This window comes from Schistocerca piceifrons, chromosome 4, assembly GCF_021461385.2.
Source record: "Schistocerca piceifrons isolate TAMUIC-IGC-003096 chromosome 4, iqSchPice1.1, whole genome shotgun sequence".
NCBI classification, from domain to species: Eukaryota; Metazoa; Arthropoda; class Insecta; order Orthoptera; family Acrididae; genus Schistocerca; species Schistocerca piceifrons.
Genome location: NC_060141.1, coordinates 74,221,436 through 74,247,769, shown reverse-complemented (window position 1 = coordinate 74,247,769; position 26,334 = coordinate 74,221,436). Strand labels below are relative to the sequence as shown.

Here is a 26,334-nt window from a genome sequence, read left to right as displayed (position 1 = left end):
TGCTCTGTCAGCATTAAACAGTATTCTATTTTGTTAGTTGAACTGTTGATCAATGTCATTATAATTTGTTTAAATTTTATTCATTACAGTGTCAGTTGCAGCCATTTGCTCAGCTGAGAGAGGTGATACTGTTAATCCTCATGTAATTAACTTGCTTTATTATATGCGAATTAATTGTACCCCTCTCTATGTTGTAGAAGCCCTCTAGCAATTTGTGAATCATGTAGTTAATTTAGCATGGGACATGACACACTGGTGGATGGCACATGTGGTTGTTGAAAGTTGTACTTCAGCCAGGTGTGACAGAGCAGACGCCACTTTATTGAACAAGTGCCCCTGAATGTTTATCTGTATGGCTGGGGTAAAGTGCTGTGATGGTTGTCAAGACAGCAAAGTATTGTATTTACAAATATTGTTATTATCTTGTATTTTTTTAATTAATACTCTTTAATATCAGGGCTTTGGGTCGACGCTTAATTCATTATTTGACAAAACTTGTTCCAGCAGAATAGTGTACAGCTTGGCTGTGTGCCATGTGTTACTCCTCTAAGTTTCTACTGAGCAGAATGTTTGAAATTGGTGTTTTGATTATAAGTAACAAATGCCACATGAGGCACTATTTACTCTATTGAACCTTATTTAATGTGGCCAAGAGTTTTCTAATATGTTGAGCTTTTTTTCATAAATTTTGCTAGTTGTTTAAATTCTTAACTGTTAAGGGCTAAAGCTCATTGTTCCTTCTTAATGTTTGTTTTGTTAAGATTGTGCACAATTATTAACTTATTAACTGTTTGTGGGCCATAAGCCTGTTATCCTGTTTGAGGGTTTATTCTGAACATCCAGTGAGACAGTTGTTAAGAACCAAAAATTTTAATCTTGTGTGTCTGCCAAAATAAATGTTGAATAAAAGGACTCAATGGCTTACCACTCAAGAACCCCCTTATCAAAGCAACAGAAACCTTCCCAATAAATCTATATCTCCTATGCACCTTCCCCAATACTGATTTCGTATGCTTCTTCCATTTCACATCACATCTTAATATTAACCCTAAATACTTCTACAATGTGATGTGCTCACAATGTTCACCAGTAATCTTGTAATTACATGCTATTGGGTTTGCTCTTTTTGTTATGGGCAGTATCTCACACTTATTAACATTATACTAATAAGTGACTACAACCTGGTTTGAAGTTTTATTTTTTACTACGCATTTGTGCATAAAGTTTACACTACTCAAGAACTTACTTGCAAGTGTGAAAATACGTGCACAAAAAAGTTGTTTGACTAGTGTGTGACTGTAGTTTAAAGCTATCATGAACATACGAATGAATTTGGACCAGTAATTCCTCTTGAAATTTAATGCAGGTGACCAATAAAGATGCACCTATTAACTTCCCAGTGTCACCTGTGCTTCTATCTACAGGTCTTCATACCTAACATTTTTCTTACTTGTCTAACACTTTAAAGCCAACACGTAAAAATATGTGGGTGGGTTTGATGCATCTGAAAGTCAGCAAGCTGTAATATTACAGGCACATTTTCTCAGAATTTCTTTGTCCTGTCCTCTTTCTTACAATTCCAGCTCTATGGTTTTTGCAGTAGAGGCTATAGTTCCAGTGTCGCTTGCTATATAATGGTAACATAATGAAGGAGCTTCTAATTTCTTTTGTTTTGTGGGTACATTTGGAGCAGCATGTTTCTCATATGTGGTCTCAGTTGCATCCACATGGTGCTGGGTGATGCACGATTTGACTGATGATGATACTGCTTTTGAGTTATTTCTTAATTCTGAAAATAGCTATTTTTTGAAGATATTGCATATGACAAGGATGATATCAACTGTGTTCAACAAGGCATGTCTAAAAATGAAAAAAATTGCTATTTCAAATTCAGATTTCTATATAAAAGGTTTTCAGTTGTGATGTAACATATCACTTTGGGAAAAGTGACAAGCAGTCCCCACCTCTTTCCCTAACCAACAAATAATGGCTGTGACTTTTGTAAGTGTCTATGTGTTAGTTAAGCAGTTTCAACCTGCATACTGTGCACAGAAATTTTGTTTATTTTTTGAAAGTGCCTGAGAATGGATGCACACGGTGTATCTACAAAACAGAGTGAAAAGGGCAGTCTTCTTCATGTTGCAACACCTGCTAATAGGTCTATTATTCCCCACAATGCACAGCAGGGCATGGAATCTTGAAGATCATAACAAAGGAAGGCAGCATTCATTGACTAGACTTGAAAGAGTATTGGTGGATTGTGCACACAAGCATAGTCCACTTAAAAGTCTGTAAACAATCTATAACTGAAGTGTTCCAAATTATAAATTTGAGATACAATTTACAGGTAATTCATAAGTAACTGTACACACTTCTTGGGTGTGATGTATGCAACAAAATAAGAGTAAAAAATTAAATAAAGTTTTGTCTGAAATTGGTTTATTTCAGAGTTACACAGTACAGAAGGGATCATGAATGCGACACAAACAACACAAAATTAATTCTTCTCGCAAAGAAACAACATGAAGCAACCCAAAATTCAACTCAACTACGAACTATACATTCACCACAGGACACATTCAAACTATGTCCATGCAGATGAAGCAGTGATGCGCTCAACTTCTCATCATTCTCGGGATGATGCAGGCTCCATTCATCCCATTCTGCACAGTTGTGCAGCTGTTCTCAACTCGATGTTGTTGTGCTACATTCTCAAATACAACACCATACATGAGCTCCTAGAGACAACCCCAAAGGTAGACGTCTAGGGTTTAAGATTGGAGATCTGGTGGGCCAAGCAACTGGTCCTGCATGACCTGTCCACTTATTGGGATAAGCAACTTCGAGAAACTCTCTTGCCACCAAAATGAAATGCGCAGGGGCACCATCAACAAAACATCATCAGTTGATATACAGATGAACACGGCACGCCGAAAGCCTGTATTGGCCCACGATGTAATGACTACCACAAATGACATTATCCATCGTAACTAAAAAATAAATCAGTTTCAGACAGAAATTTTTTTAACATTTAACTCTTATCTTGATCCATACACCACACCCATCAAGTGTGTACAGTTACTTTTGAATCACCCTGTATCAATCTATGATAAGAGTCTGCAACTCAGAAATAACTTTGTGGTAATTCTGCCAAATAACTGCAGCATACAAAAATACAAAAATTTTAATAAACAATGGTTACTGAAAATTTCTTTATGAAGTTAACTGGCACACACACAACATGGAACATTTCACAGTACATAATTTGAAAGTGATTTTATTTTGAAGTACAATTTTTTGCAGTAAAATCAGAACAAAGTGTGGATGTCAAAATCTATAAAAGCAAGATGTGTCTATTCCTCTGGATATTACACTTGAAGATGACCCAGTGTGAGGGTACGAGCTTCAAGCTGTATAGTTTGAGGAAGGTCAGATGATCACTGATTATATTCCAGATACCTTTGTATTTTCAGGACAATATGTACAGTGCAGTTTAAATTTATATGAAAGCTGAAATATTTTTAGCATTCTTTTTCACTGTGCCTTTCTGCAAGTCAATGCCTCCTCTCTTCATTGCGGGTAGTAATCTATGCTTTCCATGTTACTATTATTATTATTATTATTCTATTCTGGACTTTCCACTGTCATATTTTATGATCAAACACAGACAGGTGCGCTTCTGAGAAGTTAGGAAAGCAGGAGAAAGGTACAGGCAGAAGTGAAGCTGTGAAGATGGATCATGAGTCAGGCTGGAATAGGTCCGAGTCTTTTAAAAGCAAACAGTTTGAATCTGTCAGGAATTTTCAAAACCAGTGCACACTCTTTGGCACACTGAAAGACTCATTCGGAAAATATTATAAATAAACTGCACTTTGAAAGTGCATTTAAAAATCAAAAACAAAGTATCACATATGAATTTTATTAGATATTCTTGATTATTCAATAATGGAAATGTGGGTACGACTCTTGAAACATTCCAAGAAATGCAACTGTTTAAAACAAGGAAAATACAATCAAATTTTTGAGGATATGCTTGCATGTTACCAACTCAGGATCTAAAGTGTTAAAGAACAGTTACAACAATAGATACTAGTGGGAGGCAGAGTTGGGACTGCTACGCGAAAAAAGGTGTAGTTAGCAATGGCTTTTTCTCAATGTGGGAGCTGGATTCAGCACTACCTGCAAGTTGTAACACAACACTTGACCATTATGGCATGTTAGGAAACCTTTGAGGGGTGCATAAAAATCCCACCCCTGTCCCTTCAGGATCTGCTTAGTTGTGTATGGGAGGCATGACATTACTCCCAACTCTTGGCACGTAAGAACTGGACATACTCATTTGGTTAGCTTAGTGCACCTCTATCTTGTGTAGGAAGACCTTAAAGAGTAGATGGTGAGTCACTGTCTTTGAGTTCTTGAATCCTGATAGATTCTTAGTAACTACACCCTGTTGAATCCAACAGATTTTTCTTGTTAATTAAAGCACAGCAGATGGCTTTTTCTATCTTGAGAATGTCTGAAATACCACTTAAGACACACAACCACCTCAGATAGTTCCACGACTGCTTTTCATCTTAATAATGTCTCAGGTTTTCTCGGCATGACTGATTAATAGTGTGCTTTCAGATGTTCTGCTGAGTTGCTGTTTTCCTTTTCTGCACAATATTTTGATAACCAATCAACCCGTCTTCTCCAGGGTGGGTCGGTTGTCAAAATATTATGCATAAAATGGAAACAACAACTTGGCATAAGGCCCAGATGCACACTATTTACCATACCAAACAGTTTTGAACAGAAGACTGTGTATAAGGAAGTGGTACTCAATGTTAGCAAATTTGTCATTGCAATCAGCAGTGTGACATTGTCAAGAATCAGGGGAGTGCAGCGTTTCATGGACGAGGAATATTTTGTATCTTCTCCAAATCAGCAACAGCAACACATTAGCTGCAACTGATATCGAAGAGGTTAGATAAACGAATGCTATGTAGTTTCGTTATTTGACATAATTTTAAACCACAAGTTGTCTTGGTTACGATATGCGAGGGATCTTAAAACTAAGTTCCTCAAACAACTTAAATTTTTAAGGACCTTAGCCATAACTCTTGCAGAACTGACAATGAATTTGCTCCCATTTTATAAAACTTTCATTTGGGTACATACCGGCTTATGGGTGCCAGATGCAGACCACGTTCAAAGATCATTGACACTACTCACACTGAGGGGTTTCGTGTGGCCACAGGTACCTACAGACTCAGTCACACAGCCAGCCTCTGATCCAAGCCTTGCATGCCACTATTAACTGTCTGGAGGAAACACTATGATGTATCAAGTGTTCGGGATCTTGTCTACTGGTGAGTAACCAGTACTGAAACTTTTTAAGTGAGTACTTGTGGGATTGGCATCTGGACAATGTCAATGACCAGTAATGCTATTTGGAATGTGTGTGAATGCAGGTCTTTTAGCATTTTGTAGGATCCAAATGTCATTTCATTACTATCCATGCCATGGTTGGAGCTGTCTTCTGCTCTGTTTGATAACAAGATCCATAACTATATTGCATAGGTCAAAATACAAGAGAAATTGTACTCTATAGCACACTTTCAAAATATTATGTAACAGCATATTAAGTAAGCATCAAAATTATACGCTAACCTGCTCTAATATGAGCAAGCAGGGGCAACATTAATTAATCAGCAATGCACTTCAATCATATCCACAAGATAGTTTATCAATTGCATTGCCTGACTAGGACCAAGAAATATGACATAATGAAGGCACTGGAGCTCGTTTATATGTACCCAAACTATGAAATTCTTGATCTATTCTCATTTTCTGAGTGCACTTTAAGCTGTGTAGTGCTTGTACTGGTCCAGTCAATCCAGTACGTTTTTCTTCACCTGCAGCATCTAGGAAAAGAACGTATATTATGTAGAGTACTAATGCATGTTGGAATACAAGATAATGAATTGGTCGATGCAGCAGTCAAGAACATCAGCATAATGCTACTATAACATCATGAAAAGTTTCTGTACACACAATGACCTCAGTGCTAAAGACAGAGAGGCTGGGCGTGAGAGACTAGATGGCAATTAACTCCTTCCAGACTGACGTGGAAAGAAGTGTTCTCAAGATGCATCCAGATAGGGAACTACCCTTTGATGAATGGATTCCTTATCTGGCAAGACAACTTTTCACCGTAGGATGACAGTGGCGTAGATATGGAACTATCCTTTGATGGACAGATTTCTTCTCTGGCAAGAAAACCTTTCAGCATGCGACGTCCGTGGTGGACAAATGTTTGTAAGCCAAACATTTAGCTACTGACTTGCCCTCTATTTTATATATGATATACAAATTTTCAAACATCTAGTAAACTACTGTTAATCTTTCCAGTTATCACAAAGTGGTGAAGACAAACACACAGCACAGCCACCATGCTGCTTTTAAGCAACTCACACTTCTTATTTTTGTCATCTATAGACTTTTAGATCTTTTGCTGCATTTCTCGTTTCTGTTGCTTTTTTGATAAATTTTAGTTTACTATGAGATTACATGAATCTAGTTTGGGTGCTAATGACTACATAATTGTGAACTGCTAAACAACAACAAACCAGCATATGTGCGCATAAGAAACTAAAGAAGCCACCTGTCATTCTCCTTTCTATTAATTCTTCAAGTTCTCGTTCACGCTGCAGTGCTTCAGCTGAAGGCTGTGGCACACCTGGGAAGGTGACTAACACAATGCTCATGTTGTCTCGACTTCCCTGAAAAAGAAGAAAGTACCTGAAAATCAAAGCTACAAACAGGACTGATAAAAATATATATGAAAATGCTCAGCTCATAACAATTACTAATACAAAATAAAAATGGATATGACAAAATGAGCACCAAAGTAACACATTATTATTTAATCCCATTAACCAGGAACGCCTAATGTCACTAAGAAAGGATAGAACATTGGGGCACTAAGCCCCATGTAGCTGTTTTGTTAGTCTTTTGTTTTCTGTCTTCCATTCATATAACTGCTTAAAACCTACACCCCTCTTCAAGTAATGAACCTAAAAAGCTTCCTACATACAAGTGACTGTATGTGCAAGGGATTCCATATATTAATGCTTTTGCAAGTGGTGAGTGTAGGTCCCCTGCAGTCTTCAAATACAGGCACACCTGTCTTGACGTTTTAAATGTTAATACCACATCTTCATATTTTGGTTATGTGGTCTGTGATTGTTGACAAACAGGAGGAAACCTTTTTTTTAAATGGTTCTTTTTCACTAGAAGCTCTAAATCTTTTAGAGCTTTTTCTTTTCTTTTTTTTTCCTCTCTTCTTCTTCTTCTTCTTCGCTGTCTCAAGGGCTGCTTCTCCAAATTTTTCTGTATAGAAATTCGCTACAGCTACACTGATTGTGTTTCCCATTCCTACGCCATTAATTCACTTACAGAATTTGTTGTTCCACTGAAAGTTGTGTGAAAATGTTTAAAAATATCTGGCATATCCCGCAGATAAGGGCAATGAAGAAAGAGGACGACCATAGTAAAATTCAGAGAAATAAACAGAGGTTAAAGGAGATCTGATAACTTCTATTCTTAAGATGATGAACAAACTAATAAATACCTTTTTAATGCCTCCCATTGACATAAAGAGACTTATAAAATCAGAAGCACTGTGATCAAGATTGTATGGTTTACCAAAAATTCACAACAGGCTATTCTAGCAGCCACTGAGAGAACAGGGTGCAACCAATTGCATATTGTGGCACATGTTGGAACAACTAGTGTTTGTCATCTGGGCTCCGAGGTCATACTTGGGTAATTATAGCGACTGGCAGAGAATGTTGAGAAGACCAGCCTTGTGCATGGAGTTTCAACAAAGCTCACAATTTCCTGCACTGTCCCAAAACTGATTGTGGTCCTTTGGTTCTAGTCGACTGTAAGGATTGCACCAGAGATACTCTGAAGGTTCTGTGACAAGCTAGGCTGTGACTTAATGGACTTGCACCATAGGGTTAAGAACTGTAGGGTCTCCCTACATGTGTCAGGTGTGGACCACACCTCAGAGGCTGCTGTTCAGGTAGCTGACTCTTTGTGAAGTGCACACGGTTTTTAAGAGTATGTGAGTGCATCCAATCCAAGTAATGATCACTGCAGGAAACCTAGAAGTATCCATGTAAGATCAAAAGAAATGCCTCCCACAGGCGAGAGTATTAAAATCTTAAAAAAGCATTCACAACAAAGTGCCAGAGTTTCAAGTGCTCATGAAAAGCAGTGAAGTTCACATAATATTAGGTACAGAAAGCTGGTTGAAACCTGAAGTTGATAGGAGTGAGATTTCTGGGAGAATATGAGTGTATATTGAAAGGATAGGCAAATGGGAAATGGAGGTGGCGTATTTGTCACAGTAGACAAGAAACTCAAATCCACCAAGATAGAAATTGAAGCTGCATGAGAGAGACTTTGGACAAGGCTCAATATCAGAGGTGGGCATAAAATCGTAATTGAATCCTTCTATTGCCCACCGGACTCATCATCTGATGTAACCAAAAACTTAAGAGAAAACTTCGGTGCAGTTGTTACCCAAACATATCTACATACGCCGCAATCCACCATACGGTGCGTGGCGGAGGGTACCTCGTACCACAACTTGCATCTTTGCATCTTCTCTCCCTGTTCCACTCCCAAACAGAATGGGGGAAAAAATGACTGCCTATATGCCTCTGTATGAGCCCTAATCTCTCTTATCTTTGTGGTCTTTCCGTGAAACATAAGTTGGCGGCAGTAAAATTGTACTGCAGTCAGCCTCAAATGCTGGTTCTCTAAATTTCCTCAGTAGCGATTCACGAAAAGAACGCCTCCTTTCCTCCAGAGACTCCCACCCGAGTTCCTGAAGCATTTCCGTAACACTTGCGTGATGATCAAACCTACCAGTAACAAATCTAGCAGCCCACCTTTGAATTGATTCCATGTCCTCCCTCAATCCGACCTGATAGGGATCCCAAACGCTCGAGCAGTACTCAAGAATAGGTCATATTAGTGTTTTATAAGCGGTCTCCTTTACAGATGAACCACATCTTCCCAAAAAATTCTACCAATGAACCGAAGACGACTATCCGCCTTCCCCACAACTGCCATTACATGCTTGCCCACTTCATATCGCTCTGCAATGTTACGCCCAAATATTTAATAGACGTGACTGTGGAGTATTCAAACATTATGGGATTCTTTTTCCTATTCATCTGCATTAATTTACATTTACCTATATTTAGAGTTAGCTGCCATTCTTTACACCAATCACAAATCCTGTCCAAGTCATCTTGTATCCTCCTACAGTCACTCAACGACGACACCTTCCCGTACACCACAGCATCATCAGCAAACAGCCGCACATTGCTATCCACCCTATCCAAAAGATCATTTACGTAGACAGAAAATAACAGCAGACCTAACCACCTTCGATGAACACTCACCATCGAGGACAACGTACTGGGTTCTATTACTTAAAAAGTCTTCAAGCCACTCACATATTTGGGAACCAATCCCATATGCTCGTACCTTAGTTAGGAGTCATACTGTAATCGTCAGTGGAAACTTTAATCATCCAACAATTAACTGGGAAAATTGCTGTCTTGTTAGCTGTGGGCGTTATAAGACTTCCTGTGAAACATTACTAAATGCCTTCTCTGAAAACTATCTTGAACAGTGAGTTAGGACCTCCACTCATGGTGGAAATATACTGGTTCTAATGACAATAAACAGACCTGACCTCTTTGAGGATGTACACATCAAAACTGGTGCCAGCAACCATGATATGATTGTGGCAACAATGATTACCGCAGTACAAAGGACAACTAAAACTAGCAGAAAGACATATATTCTCAGAAAACTAGGAGAAAAATCAGTAGGGTCACATCTCAATGAGGAACTTGAAACTTTCAGGGTAGTGAAGGAGCATGTACAGAACACTGGCTCAAGTTTAAAAGAATATTTGACCATGCACTGGATATACATGTACCCAGTAGAACAGTTCATAATGGGAGGGAATCTCCATGGTATACATTCCCTGAAAAGAAACTTCTAAAGAAACAGAGATTACTGTATAATAGGTATAAAATAAAGCCTAGGGCTATAGCTAGAGTGATGCTGAATGAAACACATTTGGCTGTCAAGATAGCAATGTGTGATGCCTTTAGTGACTACCATAGCAGATTACTGTCAAGTGATCTTTCACAAAACTCAACGAAATTCTGGTCATATATAAAGGCTGTTAGGGGCACCAAACTTACTGTCCAGTCCGTAGCGAATGAGACAGGAACTGAATTGCGTATAGCAAAGCAAAAGCTGAAATGCTTTTGAAATGTTCTTTTTCAAAGGAAAACTCAGGACAATTGCCCCCCCCCCCCCCCCCCCATTTAATCCTTGTGCCACTGAAAAGGTGAATAAAAATAGTATTAGTGTCAGTAGTGTTGAGAAACAGCTAAAATCGTTAAAAATGAACAAAACTCCTGGCATCGATGTGGTCCCCTGTCAGATTCTACACTAAATTTATGGCCGAGTTAGTCCCTCTCCCAACTATAACCTAATCTAGATCCCTCGAACAAAAAAAGTACAGGTCACATCCATCTACAAGAAGGGTAGTAGAAGTGATCCTCAAAACTACCATCCAATACCTTGACATCAATTTGTAGTCGAATCTTAGAACATATTCTGAGCTCAAACATAATAAGATATCTTTAACAGAATGACCTCCTCAAAAGTCAACCAGCATGGATTTCGAAAACAATGATCATGTGAAACCCAACTCGCACCTTTCTCACATGACATACTGAAAGCTTTAGATCAGGGCAGCCAGGTAGTTGCAGTGTTTAATGATTTCTGAAAAGTGTTTGACTCAGTACCACATCTACGCTTACTGTCAAAAATAAGATCATATGGGGTATCAAGTTAAATTTGTGACTGGATTGAGGACTTTTCGATAGGGAGGACACAACATGTTATCTTGGATGGAGAGTCATCATCAGACATAGAAGTACTCAGGGTGTGCCCCAAGGATTTGTGTTGGGACCCTTGCTGTTCATGTTGTATATTAATGACCTTGCAGACAATATTAATAGTAAAATCAGGTTTTTGCAGATGATGCAGTTATCCATAGTGAGGTACTATCTGAGAGAAGCTGCATATATATTCTGTCAGATCTTGATAAGATTTCAACATGGTGCAGAGATTGGCAATTTGCTCTAAACATTCAGAAATGTAAAATTTTGCATTTCACAAAATAGTATCTTATGACTACAATATCCATGAGTCAGTGTTGTAAACGGACAACTCATAAAAATATCTGCCTGTAACACTTTGCAGGGATATGAGATGAAATGAAATGATCACATAGGCTCAAGTTGAGGGTAAAGCAGGTGGTGGACTTTGTTTATTGGTAAAATGCCATAAGTCTACAAAAGAGATTGCTTGCAAATCACTTGTGTGACCAGTTATAGAATATTGCTCACATGTGTGGGACCCGTGCCAAATAGGACTAACCAGGGATATTGAATGCACACAGAGGAGGGCAGCACCAGTGGTCACAGGTTTGTATGATCCATGGAGAGAGTCACAGAGAGAGTGAAGGAACTGAACTGGAAGACTCTTGAAGATAGGTGTAAACTATCCCAAGAAAGTGTATTAGTAAAATTTCAAGAACCGGCTTTAAACATTCAAAAAATCACTATATATAACTCACATAGGGATCTTGAGGATAAAATTTGAATAATTACAACATACATAGAGGCATTCAGACAACCATTCTTCCTGTACTCCATACACGAATAGAATGGGTAGACTGTTACGTACCTTCTGCCATGGTGGTTTGCAGAGTATAGGTTGTGGGTGTAAATGTAAAATCTGGCATTCCATTAAGACCCATTGTTAGTGTTATTGATTGCCTGACCTACTGAACTGCCAAACAATTGGCTGCCCTACTACAACCATTTATAGGAGAAACTGACACTTACACTGATCAACGAGAACATTATGACCACTTGCCTAACAGCTCGTATGTCCACCTTTGGCACGGATAAAAGCAGTGACGTGCCACAGTATGGAAGCAATGAGGCCTTGGTAGGTCACTGGAGGAAGCTGGCATCACATCTGCACATACAAGTCACCTAATTCCCACAAATTATCGAGAGGTGGGCGATGAGCTCTGACACCACATTTGATCACATCCCAGATGTGTTTAAGCGGGTTCAGGACTAATGAGCCAGCACATCAATTGGAACTTACTACTGTGTTTCCCAAACCACTCCATCGCACTCCTAGCCTTGTGACACGGAGCATCATCTTGTTAAAAAAGCCACTGCCGTCGGGAAACGTGATTGTCATGAAGGAGTGTATGTGGTCTGCAACCAGTGTCCGATTCTCAGTGACAGTCATGGTGCGTTGCACGAGCTTCACTGAACCCGTGGATGCCCACGTGAATGTTCCCCAGAATATAATGGAGCCACCACTACCTTGCCTCCATCCCGCAGTACTGGCGTCAAGAAGCTGTTCCCCTGGAAGATGACAAATTTGCATCCTCCCATTGGCATGATGAAGAAGGTACCAGGATTCATCAGACCATGCAACGTTCTGCCACTGCACCAACGTCCAGTGCTGACAGTCACATGCCCATTTCACTCGTAGTTGCCAATGTTGTAGTTTAACATTGGCACAAGCATGGGTCATCGGCTGCAGAGGCCTATCATTACAAATGTTCGGTGCACTGTGTGTTCACACACACACACACACACACACACACACACACACTTATACTCTGCTCAGCATTAAAGTCTGATGTTGGGTTCCCCCACAGTTCACCAGCTGTCCTGTTTTACGACATCCGACATCTGCAATGAGGGGTGGCCACCCACCCCACGATGTCTAGATGTGGTTTCACCACTTGTTGAAGACACTCACCACAACACACCTCGAACACCGGACAAGTCATGCAGTTTCTGAAATGCTTGTGGCGAGCCTCTGGGCCATCAATATCTGCCCTCAGTCAAATTCAGATGGATCGAGCACCTTCCCCACTCTAGGCACGGACAGCATGCTCACTGATACTACCTGCACTATGCATGTGTCCAACTAGCAGGCAATGCTACAATTGCCTGGATGGGTTTATACCAATAGTAGGTTGATGGTGACCATGTTCTGGCCGGTCAGTGTATTATCGTCATTTTATTGAAAAACCAAAATCCTTCAAATTTTGTGCAAGAGTTGTTACGACCAGTTTTGACGATAAATTATTGTTTCCTAAGGTTCCTCTTAATGAAGTTATGTCATAGCTGTAAATCATTTTCACAGAGGATGTGGCAGGTCTCTTTAAACATTGTCTCACATCAAATTAGTTACAATGGGGCAACAAATGCTGTGAGCAAATTAATAGCATAGCTATGGGAAGCCGTCTCAATGTAGTCGTAACGGATTTTTATATGGAAAAATTTGAAGAAGCAGCACTTTAGTCAGCAAAGGAAGAAAACCCTTTGTTGGTTTCGGTACAATGATGATATTTTAGTTAAATGACTTCATGGAGGAAAATGTCTCAGAAATTTTAAATTTTCTGAATGATATTAATTCTAATATAAAGTCTCCTATGGAAAGAGAGAAAGAAAGTCAAATTTAATTTTGGGTGTACTGGTACTCAGAAAACCTAATGGAACTTTAGGACCAGAAGTTACAGTAAGCCCACACACACAGCCAGATGCCTTCACAGATATTCCAGTCACCATCAGAAGCATCAAAATATTGTTGGACTGGGCTAAGAGAAACTGTTAACCACAGTACTTGGAAGACCAGTCTGATAATTTACAAACTGCTTTCAGAAGAAATGGGTACTATGACGAAGAAATAAATAGGACACTACACACTAAAAGATCTGGAGCTTCAGGTAAGAAAGAACCAACTGAAGAGGAAGTTTTCCCCTCATTCATGAAAACAGTCACAGACTGCATTGGTAGTGTACTAAGAAGACCTTGAATGCAAGAAATGCGCATGAATATTTAAGCATTGCAAAGCACCTGCGCCCACTGCTTGAGGCAGCGGGAGGGCAGGAGGGCGGGCGGGCAGGTGGCGAAGGGCGGGCGGGCGGGCAGGTGGCGAAGGGCGGGCGGGCAGGTGGCGAAGGTCGGGCGGGCCGGCAGGGGGAGAAGGGCGGGCGGGCGGGCAGGGTGAGAAGGGTGGGCGGGCAGGGTGAGAAGGGCGGGCGGGCGGGCAGGGGGAGAAGGGCGGGCGGGCGGGCAGGGGGAGAAGGGCGGGCGGGCGGGCAGGGGGAGAAGGGCGGGCGGGAGGGCAGGTGGAGGCGGGCGGGCGGGCGGGAGGGCAGGTGGAGGCGGGCGGGCGGGCGGGAGGGCAGGTGGAGGCGGGCGGGCGGGCGGGTGGGCAGGGGGAGAAGGGCAGGTGGGCGGGCGGGCAGGGGGAGAAGGGCGGGCGGGCAGGGGGAGAAGGGCGGGCGGGCAGGGGGAGAAGGGCGGGCGGGCGGGCAGGGGGAGAAGGGCGGGCGGGCGGGCAGGGGGAGAAGGGCGGGCGGGCGGGCAGGGGGAGAAGGGCGGGCGGGCGGGCGGGCAGGGAGAGAAGGGCGGGCGGGCGGGCAGGGATGGGGAGAAGGGTGGGCGAGCGGGCAGGCAGGGGGAGAAGGGCGGGAGGGCGGGCGGGCGGGCAGGCAGGCAGGGGGAGAAGGGCGGGTGGGCATTGGGAGAAGGGTGGACGGGCAGGATGGGGGAATGAAGTTAGTGGTAGATGGTGACATGGCAGTTGGTCAGTGCTGAATGGGTGGTGGCTGTCGGTATGTGGAGTGAATTGTATAATTTGTGATAGCAATAATTCTGAAAGAACACACTTTTCATACTACTTAATCTTTGTCATAGATCTGCACTGCCTTGAAAAAGTGTTCAGTTTTAATTCTTTAAAAACTACTGGAAACATTACTCAATTACTGGTGTAGTCACTTCAACATCTTGAGAAAGAAACAGAAAATACAAAAAATTACTTTTATGGATACATGGTTAAACTACAAACAATTCAGCTAGTTAATTACAAATATTATATAAAATGTAAATATTTAATTCTATTTAATTCTACTTCCCACCATACTTCATTAGATTATGATTTACCCAACTCTTTACATATGGTAACCACAGTAAATTGTTGAAACCTCCTAACAGATTACCTTTGCCTGCAAGATTCGATTCTGGATCCTTGGCTTTTACAGACAATGTTGTTAACTGTATTGTGTAGGTATGGCTTTTGATTCACATGACAGAACACACTTCACTGCAGAATTAAAGAAAGATACTTTCCGGAAAAAAAAAGCCCTAAGCTGTGGCTAAGTCATTCTCTCAGATACCCTTTCTTCAAACAGTGTTAGTACAGCAAGATGTATAGCATATCATCTGCAGTATTTAACCAGAAGAGGACACTGGTAGAATTAAATCTGTGAGGGAAGGTCACCATATGTCTACACAGTTCAGTTAAGATATTGCTTACGAACATAAAGTGTTCAGAAGTAAGGAAGGAATGAACATCACAGTTAGCACAAAGATGGGGCAGGAAATTGGATATTACTTTGATTCAGGAACCTTTCTGACCTTCGCCATCACAGCTCAAAGAAAGTGCAGGAAACTTAAGACTAGATGGGAAACAGAAATCTGAATCCTGATAATCCCAAACGCAAGTCTATTATTTGAACCGTGGACCATCTTCATCAGTCAAACAACAAGGTTTGAGATTCTATATGGCACAGAGGTTCAGTCTTGCAGTAAGTATTGCACTAATATATTCCGCTGCAGAGTGAAAATCTCTGTATCACTAGTGTACAGCTATAATTTACTCTAGTCGCACAAAATATTACACAACCATTCAAGTTTGGACTGTTTTAAAGCAACGCATTAGCTTTATTCTAAGTTAGCTTAACCATAACCATCACAAATATCAGTTGATATTACAGTTTACTGTAACCAGACACACATTTATTAGTTTTATCCTCTAGAAATTTTAAAGACTTGGATGCATTTCAATGAAAAAAGGATAGACAATATGTATATATGAATCGCTGTAGGCAAGAACAGTATGAGTGATGGCAGAAAACAAACAGCCTTTGTAAACGCTTTATTACTGCATAAAGTGAACTGTAATATAAATGTAATTCCCATCTCGTGATCACAGATTCTTTTTCCAACAATATTTTCTGTCAAATACATGTTGGGTAAAATCAACTATGCAAAAATAGGGTATTGCAAGTTAATAAGGGCGAAAAACGTATCAAATGACGATGCTGTCAACAACAGCAAAATTATGTTAACATTATTTTATAATATTACTACATTTATATCAGGCGTGAAAGTGCAGAGGAGGAGGGTGATACTGAGGGGCAGGCAGAAGCTGGCGGAGGGGGTGTGGGCGGGCAGAAGCCGGCGGAGGGGGCGTGGGCGGACAGAGGCTGGAACTTGGTGGGGAGCAGCCAATAGCGGACGGAGGGAGAGAGGGAAACTGAAGGGGAGAGGATGTGGGATAGGAGGGAGAGCATGAGGGTGGAAGGGTAGAGGGTCAGGGTCAGGGTGGAGTGGTAGATGGCAAGGATCGGGGCGCAGGGGGTGCGGGGCGCAGGGGGTGCGGGGCGCAAGGGGTGCGTGGCGCAAGGGGTGCGTGGCGCAAGGGGTGCGGGGCGCAAGGGGTGCGGGGCGCAAGGGGTGCGGGGCGCAAGGGGTGCAGGGTGGTGGTGGTGGTTAGTGTTTAACGTCCCGTCAACAACGAGGTCATTAGAGACGGAGCGCAAGCTCGGGTTAGGGAAGGATTGGGAAGGAAATCGGCCGTGCCTTTTCAAAGGAACCATCCTGGCATTTGCCTGAAGCGATTTAGGGAAATCACGGAAAACTTAAATCAGGATGGCCGGAGACGGGATTGAACCGTCATCCTCCTGAATGCGAGGGGTACGGGGCGCAGGGGGTACGGGGCGCAGGGGGTACGGGGCGCAGGGGGTACGGGGCGCAGGGGGTACGGGGCGCAGGGGGTACGGGGCGCAGGGGGTACGGGGCGGAAGGTCAGGGCGCAAGGGTAGAGGGTAGAGGGCAGAGGGTCAGGGTGCTGGGGGATAGGGTGGCTGGTCTGGGCAAAGGATCATGTTTACTGGGAAACGGTTGTGGGTTATCATGTGTATGATTCCTGATGGTTTCAGATTGTGAAATTCACAGCTCTATCATTGTTATCATCTCCTCTCTCCTTCCCCTCCTCATAATATATACACAAAGCAACTTAATGTAGTAACAACAACAATTAAAAATAATGAATTAGGGTGTCACTGGAGTCTGTATTATTATTTTATGTGTGTTGGGAACTTATTAGTTACTAATATACCGTGTCTGCTTGGTTCAGTTTATGAAGTACTGTTTGTTCGTGATGTCCTGACTGAGGGCTCGCTACTTCTGGATCGGTTGAAAAAAATGGCTCTGAGCACTATGGGACTTAACATCTGAGGTCATCAGTCCCCTACAACTTAGAACTACTTAAACCTAACTAACCTAAGGACATCACAGACATCCTTGCCTGAGGCAGGATTCGAACCTGCGTCGGTAGCAGCAGTGGATCGGTTAAGTCTGATGACTTTAGGCCATGGGTACTTTGTGGCAACAACTGTCAACATTGGTGATGTATAGATACAATACCTATCTTTGGTAGCCATTACTAAGTGACAAGTGTATCTACCATGGAATGCCGCCTCATGCCAAAGCAGTTAGTTCACATGTACTGCCAGTACACTGTGAGGAAGATGCCTCCCCCCCTCTCCCTTCCCCATGGTAGTCTAAATATGAGGCTTAGTGTTCTCCCACTGGTATCCACAAACTACTGATAACTCCATCAGTACATAGTGAATAAAATGTAAATCTGACTGGGAAAGGAACCTGTGACCATTTGAAGATACTTCCATTTAAATTACTGTTCACTTGTGCAGTCAAAGAATCCACATAAATTTGGACCTTGTCCAGAAACAGTATTTCGTTTTTCTATTGCCAATGCCAAAGGGTGCATACAATAAGTCTTGCATACAAATCACCTTTGCCTTTATTACTAAAATAAATCTCCTTGGTGTGGAAGTATAATACACTAAACTGCCTATTCAACTGGATAATAAATTTGATTAGCTACAGTAATTCATATTTTACTTGACAATATTAGAATGCAAACCACATTTTATCTCAGTGTTATCCTTGTACTAGCTACAAATATTTTACCATTTCACCTACCTTGTACAGGCAAGTGTCAACCACTTGGTTGGCCACACTCTCGAGGTCATCTGTGAGAGCAAGACGAGAGCGCACAAAGGCACAGAGATCTTCATTAGACATTACATCCCAAACACCATCACAAGCCAAGACCAAGAACTCATCCTTTTCTTCATTTCTAACCACAGCTGATACTTCTGGTTCTGGAGAGACTAACTGCTCACAAGGGCCTCTGCCCTCCACATTTTTGTACTCGTAGTCACCCAAAGCACGTGAAACAGCCAGTGAGCCATTGACACGTTGGATCATTACGCTTCCGCCTGCACGCAAAATACGTTCTTTTTCTGCGGGCAGAACTGGTTTGTGGTCTCTGGTAGAGAATGTCGGGCGACCGCTCCGGCACAGTACAGCCCTCGAATCACCGCAGTTCGCTACGTACACCTGAGGATTAAATAACTGATTTATACTTTCAGATGAAACAATGGAACTTAAAATAGTTTGATACACTGTTTTCAAATAGGTGTGGCATTATAATGATGCAAGTTCAATGTAAAACAAAAGATAAAAACTTTTTGCTATTCTAGAATTGTATATATGCTTCAAAGTTAATTTGTTAAAAACTCAAAAACCGAGGAAAAGTGAGAGGCAGAGTTTTAGAACTTTTCTGTAGTAGGAAAGGTCTACAGTGTGAAGTTTTGTGTGGGTAAGTCACAATCTACTACTGTGCAAGTTTTAATCTTTAATCATATACATAGATGTACTGTAGCCAAGAGCTAAAGCACTTCCAATCAGTTTCACTACAGTTGACCAAAAGTGGAAGAAGAAACTACCGTTGCAGTTCAACAGTAAACTTTTTCCTGAAGGTTAACATTGGACAAGTTCTGTGCTGTGAGTGGATGTTGCCAGTGCTCTGTGAGACTGTCCCCATACTTTAACCAGATTTAAATCTTTGAGAGGTAATTTCAACCTTGTAACTTCATCATTCAGGTCAGCCTCCTTTATCATTGAAAACCGAAAGAAAGACAGGACCGCACCCTTGTCAATGTGAATAACCTAGTCAGTGAAGAAGAGACTAGACACTACTTGACCAAAACTGAACAATGCTTGCTGCAAGACACAGAATTGCTTAAAACTTTCTGCACTAAATCAAGTTACACTGCCCACAGAGGAGATATGATTATGGGTATAAACAAGAAGAAATAATGCCTTTGGCAGCTTACTAAGCAAATGGCAACAAGGTCTCTGTATTTAGGTCACCTCACATGAGGTAGTCTGTCATCAACATTTCTGAAGCAGATAACTAATCTGTGAGACACCAGTAAACACCATATCTGTACTGGCGTCTCCGTATTTATTCTGCATGCTGCTTTGGTATGTCACAGGGCACACACAGTGAACCAATATCATATTGTCTGCTGGCATAAGCTGTCACCTGTGCACCAGTCGGCAAAGATATAGCGTGAAGATCGATAGTAGGTACAACTAACATGTCGCCAATGCCCTCTGAACAGCCTGTATTTAAGCCACAGCCGCTGACCTGAGGGCTGCACATTCGCTGAGCGAGCTCAGTTCACATCGCAGGTTGCAGCAGATGGTGACCAAATTAGTGACCGTAGCAGGGCTAGCAGTGAGACTAAAGTTTATAATAGGAAGATTACCGATATTGTCTGTAAGAGGACTATTACTGATGAGCTTGTACCAGGAACATGGACTGTATTCAAGCTAAGTAGCAGTTTCACATAAATAAAGAACCATATCAATCCACTTGTGCATTTGTGTTGTAGAAACAGGATACTGGCCACTCATAACAACATCCTCTCCCATGCTTCCTATGGTACAAGACTCTACATTGGCAATGAGGATAATTCATTGGCGATCGCAGATAATCAACTCGGCCGAAGATTTTGCTTGCTTCTCTTGTGATTTAGCTTGCCAGGGTGATCATTTTCAAGTGTTTCTATTTGTTAATTTGTTGTTGTAATCTTACATGTATTCCAGGAGGGGAGCCACAGAACTAATCAAATTTCTCATTTCAGAGGCTTTGCTTGCATTTTGCTACAATGTATTTGTATAAACCATGAATTCTCTGCTCCCTCCACCCCCTGCCTCTGCACCACAGCTACTGACAGCCAATGTGATGGATCCAACACAAGCTTTTCAGGTTCAGAATCAACAAATAGCTACCTTGCTGATGACGGTACAACAAACTACTGGCTACACAACCACAACCGACCAACCAACCAGGCCAACAAGTGCCACTGACCAGTATACCAATGTTCTGGCAATTTAAGAACACAGAAGAGGAATGGATCGAATACCTGACTCAGTTCCAAGCACACTGTCAAGTTCATCGTGTTCAAGATACTGTAAAGTTATAATACTTCCTTCTGATTGCAGGGTCCTCAGTGTTTAGGTTAATACAAAAACTATTCCCAACCGCATCTCCCGACACACTCATTATGACCAAATAATCATTGCATTAACTCAATACTATGACCAGCAAGTTCAAGTAACTGCACCCAGATATCAGTATTTTTCATTTGCAGAAAAAATTGGAACAGATGAACCGTCAGTGGTGTACAGAATTAATGGACATGACTAGTAAGTGTAAATATAAGTGCAGTTGTGGCAACTTTTACAATGATTTAATTATAAGAGATGCAATAACATTCAATGTCCCAGACAGTAGGATACAGGAACAGATCTTAAAGTACTCTGGTCCATCAATTCCCCTTGTACTGCAAATCTTGAGCAATATGATTCGGGTGCCATAGTGGCCGTTAACTTTGACCAGGTCCCGATCTGTCAGGTTGAGTCACCCAATGCTCATGACCACCAAAAGCAGCCAAAACAACAAATCAACAACAACTGCATACACAGCCATGTAGACATATAAACAGACCTGTGAATTTAGTGACATCTTGCCCTAGATGTTTTGCTCACCATAATATGATATGTTTGCCCATCACGTAACACAACGTGTTACACATGTGGAAAAAAAGGCCATGTCCAAGCAGTTCATTTGCAACAGTACAAAAACAAGAAATTTTGCCCATTCCCGGGAAAAACAGGCTCATGCACATGCAGTGAATGGTGTGTTTTCAAAACCTATGACAGGTTCTGACAAAAGTAAGATTCAGGTTGTGCCTCCTTCTCACCCTAGTGCAGTGTAATGACGTTCTAACAAACTACTTGTCTAATTATGACTTCCTGGCCAGCATGTGAACTTTCAATTAAACAAGGTGCATCAGTAACTTTGCTTAATCGTGCCATGTACAAACAGTCACACTCAACATGCCTTTCTAAATCTAGGAAGCACCTCACTGCTTATAACGGACAGGATATTCCAGTGCTTGGACAGTGCAGTTTTCGTACCACTTATAAATCTCACATTAGGACAGTGAATTTTACTGTGCTAAAATCTAGAGACAGTGAGAACATATTTGGTTTAGACTCCTTTGATTTGTTTGCACTTAGCATCCAAGACAACATACTTTCAGTATCTGTTTGTGCAACAAAAGACAGTTAATGAATTTCCCGGACTATTTTCAGAAGGAATGGGAAAAGCTAATAACTTTGTAGCGCATGTTACATTGAAAGACAATGCACAGCCTAAGTTTTTCTGGGCTCGGCTTGTTCCAATTGCTTTAAGAGACAAAGTAGCCAGTGAATTGAAAGAATTGCACGATTATTGTGTAACTGCTCCCATTCAAGCTAGTCAATGGGCACGTCCACAAGTTTTGTTGCTTAAGCCTTTTGGCCGCATTCGCATTTATGTTGATTTCAAGTCTACAGTCAACCCACAGACAGTAGTTGACACTTATCTGTTACCTTGCCCTGAGGAACTCATGAACAAGCTGGGTGCAGGACATTACTTATCTAAGATGGATTTGCATGATGTCTACTTGCAAATTCCACTGGATGAAGAATCATATTAAGTGTTTGTTGTAAATACACACTTAGGACTGTTCAAGTATTTGCATTTGCCATTCGTAAGTGCTTCCACACCTGGCATTTTTCAATGTTACTCGGAACAGCTGACTGCAAAAGTTCCATTTTGCTCAAACTACCTCGACGGAATTGTTGTCTCAGGTTGTACACCAGAGTAACACATTGCCAATTTGCGTACTCTTTTTTGAGAAGCAGGACTCTAGAGTCATCTTGAAAAGTGTGACTTTCTTCAAACTGAACTACAGTACTTAGGTCATGTGATAAACAGTGTGCACCCCCTCCAGTATAATTTGGTTGTAATCTGTGACCTGCCTGTTCCTCACAATGTGTCAGAACTGCAGTCAGTACTAGGCAAAATGACATACTACATTTGGTTCATATCGAATGCCGCTCAGATCGCAGCTCCATTGCATTGTCTGGATTGCAAAAATGTATCTTTTGCGTCGACTACCAAGACTGTCAAGACGCATTTCAGGAACTCAAAAATGCTTTGCTTAGTGACAGATGTTTAGTGCATTTTGACCCTGCCAAGCCAGTAGTTTTGCAAGTCGATGCTTCTTCCTATGGAATTTGCACTGTGCTTTCACACAGACTTGGCGCATAAGACAGACCTACTGCTTGTGTCTCAAAGTTGTTAACTCAAACTCAGTGCAGTTATCCTCAAATTGAAAAAGGAGCTCTTGCTATTGTGTACAGTGTGAGAAAATTCCATCACTATTTTTATGGCCACAAGTTCTTTTTAGTGACAGATCACAAGCCTTTGCAGTCCCTGTTTCAACTGTCAAAGCTGGTTCCTACATGCACTGCTCAAAAATTGCAATGTTGGGGTTTGTTGCTTTCACAGTGTCAGTATGCAATCGTGTACAGACTACAGCAAGGCATGGCCCTATCTCTGCTTTCAATTGGCCCAGACTATGATTTTGATGCATCTGCCGCATCTTGTTGCCAAATCTATGCACAAGACTCTGAATTGCTGGAATCTTTTTCCCTTACAATACAGAAAAATTGCACAGGATAGAGAAGCAAATCCAGATCTCAAGAATCTGTTGTATTACATTTGCATGTCTCGGACTCATTTATTGAACAGTACCCAGAACTCAGTTGTGCACCGATATTTTGTACATCTGCATAACGTTTCAGTTCAACAGGGTATCATTCTAGTTCAAAATTGCAGTGGACAACCACTTGTGCTTATTCCCAAAGTGTTGCAAAAGTATGCGTTGCGATTGTTCCACCTAGGACATTGGGGAATTGTTTGCACTAAACAGTTGGCGCAACAGCACTGTACTTGGTAGGGCACGGATCCACAGATGGAACAGATGACATAACAGTGTCCCACACGAGTGGAAAACAAATCCGCTCTGCCACAGACATTCGCAGCTTGGCCTAAGACTCAATTCCCATGGCAACGGGTGCACATTGACTTTGCAGGACCATTTTGGAATACTCATTGGCTCATAGTGGTAGACTCTTAACAAGCTCCCATTTGCTTCTACTACTGCATCACATAGCACGATTCAAGCATTGTCCTCCATATTTCGCATAGAAGGTTTGCCAGAAGCACTTGGGTCGGACAACAGATCACAGTTAATTTCACGTGATTTAGAACAGTTTTGTGAATGAAATGGCATTTGTCATCTAAGTGCTCTGTTTCATCCCCAGCCCAACAGAGAAGCAGAATGCTTCGTATGCACTTTTAAATAATAGGTGGTGAAGCTTTGCACCACCCACATATAAGAACAGGTGTTGCCACTCTTTCTTGCATCCTATCGCTCCCCCCAAGAGACGGACCATCACTGGTGGAACTTCTGCATGGCCACCGCCATCAAACGCTGTTACACTTGCTATATCCAACTCACCTCAGCATCTGTCGCCACCAATGGTCCACAAGTATCGCTTTGGTCCACAAGTATCGCTTTGCCGCGCAATCTTGGTCTTTTCAGGGTTTATGGCAACTGTGGGTGCTGGGAAAGAGGTGTGATCGAGGAAAGCTTTGGCTCTTTCATGTACGTGATTGTAGGTCCTGATGGTTTGCAGCAGCACCATTAGAACCAAATTCATGTGTGTCATTTGAGGTGTGATTCTGCTGATTTTCTTCCCCCACATTCACGGCCTTTTGGGACTGTACTGCCTTCGCAGTTGCCCATTGGTGCCACAGAGCACCCCAGGAGGAGTAGATGGACGATGCCCCCGCTGGCCCTGCTCGCCGACTCATTGTCACCTCGCTGCAGGACACGCCCTCAGGCCTGGATATCTTCCCTGGCAGCCGGTCAGGAGTATGCCGTCCTCCACAGTCACAGCTTCCACTCATCTCTATGTCCAGCATCCTGCCTCCCTCCCCATTGTCATTCGCCATCTTTCCTACACAACACACAACAAAGATGCATCTTCTCCCTTGCTTCCCGCAGTACAAGACTCTACATATTGTACTCCTTTTTCATTTCATTTGAGGGTTGTACACAGAAAAAAAGAACTGTATGCAAACCTTTATATAAGCTCAAATTTATCCAGTTTTCCTGCCATCGGAATAATTCATACATCATGGGACATGATAGTCTTTTTGACTTATCTGTGAACACCTGCTATTACAGTTTAAAAGTAAACCGTACATAAAGCAAATATTCATTTACAGTCCTCCCACAAATTATAAGCAAACATATTTATGGGCGAATCCACTCTCAAGACTTTTCCAATTAATCTCATTTTGGAATCTGCTTTCCTGTAACTAGATCAACATACATGTGGTTTGTTCACGAGTGCCACAGTTAACTACATTTAAGTTATTAGGTATTCACACAGGCCACACATGCTCACAGACCCAAGTGGTCTCTAAGGTAGCGCAAAAGCTAGATATGGTTCCCTTAATGGTCTAGATGAATTACAATGACCAACCTAACATAAGTCATTTAGTGTCAGCCATGAGGAATAGTTCGTACCATCATCCATCACCCTACGAACTTTCAAAATAGTGGGATAGATCAGCAGGATAATGCAATTGCTCCAACAAGACAGAATGGTAAATCTGAATTCATAATTGTGAATTTTTTCATAAGACCTGTATTGGTCTTGGGTGTTTTTACACAGGCATAAGTGATAGAAACATAAATCAATATAATTAAATTTTCCCCCCCGAGACATTTAAGTCCCATCTTTATCTACGATAATGGTGGAAGCTGAAGAAATGAATTAAAATTTGTGCCACGTCTGGGACTCGAACATTCAAGTCCCGGCCACGGCACAAATTTTAATTCATTTCTTCAGCTGCTATCATTATTATAGATAAAGCAATATATTTCATGACAATAATAAATTGGTCATTGTTAAAATAAAACAATTTATTTGCTGAGGAGATCAAGTGGGGTGGGCCTGAAATAGAAGTATGTACAATATAATAATGCATATAGGAATAAATAAGAAGATACCCATAGACTGGAAAGAAGCCATTATAATATCACTGTACAAGAAAGGGGACCAGAAAGTACTGGATAACTACAGGGGCATCCCTCTCTTAAACATAGGGTACAAGGTTTTGTCGAGAATCATGCAGAACCGGGTTGAAGAACAGCTTGGGCTGACAACAGGAGAGTACCAGTGTTGCTTTAAAAAAGGGAGGAACTGTACAGAACAGATATTTGGAATAAAAATAATAATAAAACCCCAGACACAAGAAAGGAAAAAAGACAATAGTGACATTTGTGGACTTTCAAAAGTCCTACGATTCAGTTGACAGAAGTACTCTGCTTGATGTGTTAGAAGATAGAGGACTGGATGCTACAACACACGCAATAATAAAGGAAACATTAAGCGACACTACTGCCAGGATCAGACATCAAAGCACGCTGTCAGACAGCTTCGAAATAAAACCAGGAGTCCGGCAAGGGGATTGGCTGTCACCAACTTCATCTAACCTGGTTTTGGATGAAGTAGTGAGACAGTGGAGACAACTAATTAGTAACACAAAAATCAAAGGTGTGCAAATAGGGTACAAGGTCAAACGAAATGCAACAGTGGACTGCCTGGCATTCGCATATGACATGGCACTCTTAAATGAGACAGAAGAAGTGGCAAAGACAGCTCTAAAAATTCTAGCCGACACAGCAGAAAAGGTCGGACTGAAGACTGCATATAAGAAGACCAAGAC

At 41.6% G+C, this 26,334-nt stretch overlaps 1 protein-coding gene across 7 annotated transcripts in view; it reads right to left on the bottom strand.

Moving 5' to 3' along the window:
• The window catches only part of LOC124794992 (protein phosphatase 1B), a 228,502-nt gene that overhangs the window by 133,445 nt on the left and 68,723 nt on the right, over positions 1–26,334 (bottom strand). For all 7 annotated transcript variants that reach the window (XM_047258742.1, XM_047258743.1, XM_047258738.1 and 4 more), the window contains exons 3-4: positions 18,264–18,683; positions 6,647–6,764 (exon numbers count right to left, since the gene is read on the bottom strand). In XM_047258742.1, the coding sequence (XP_047114698.1) occupies positions 6,647–6,764; positions 18,264–18,683 (538 nt within the window). The remainder of the gene's footprint in view (positions 1–6,646; positions 6,765–18,263; positions 18,684–26,334) is intronic.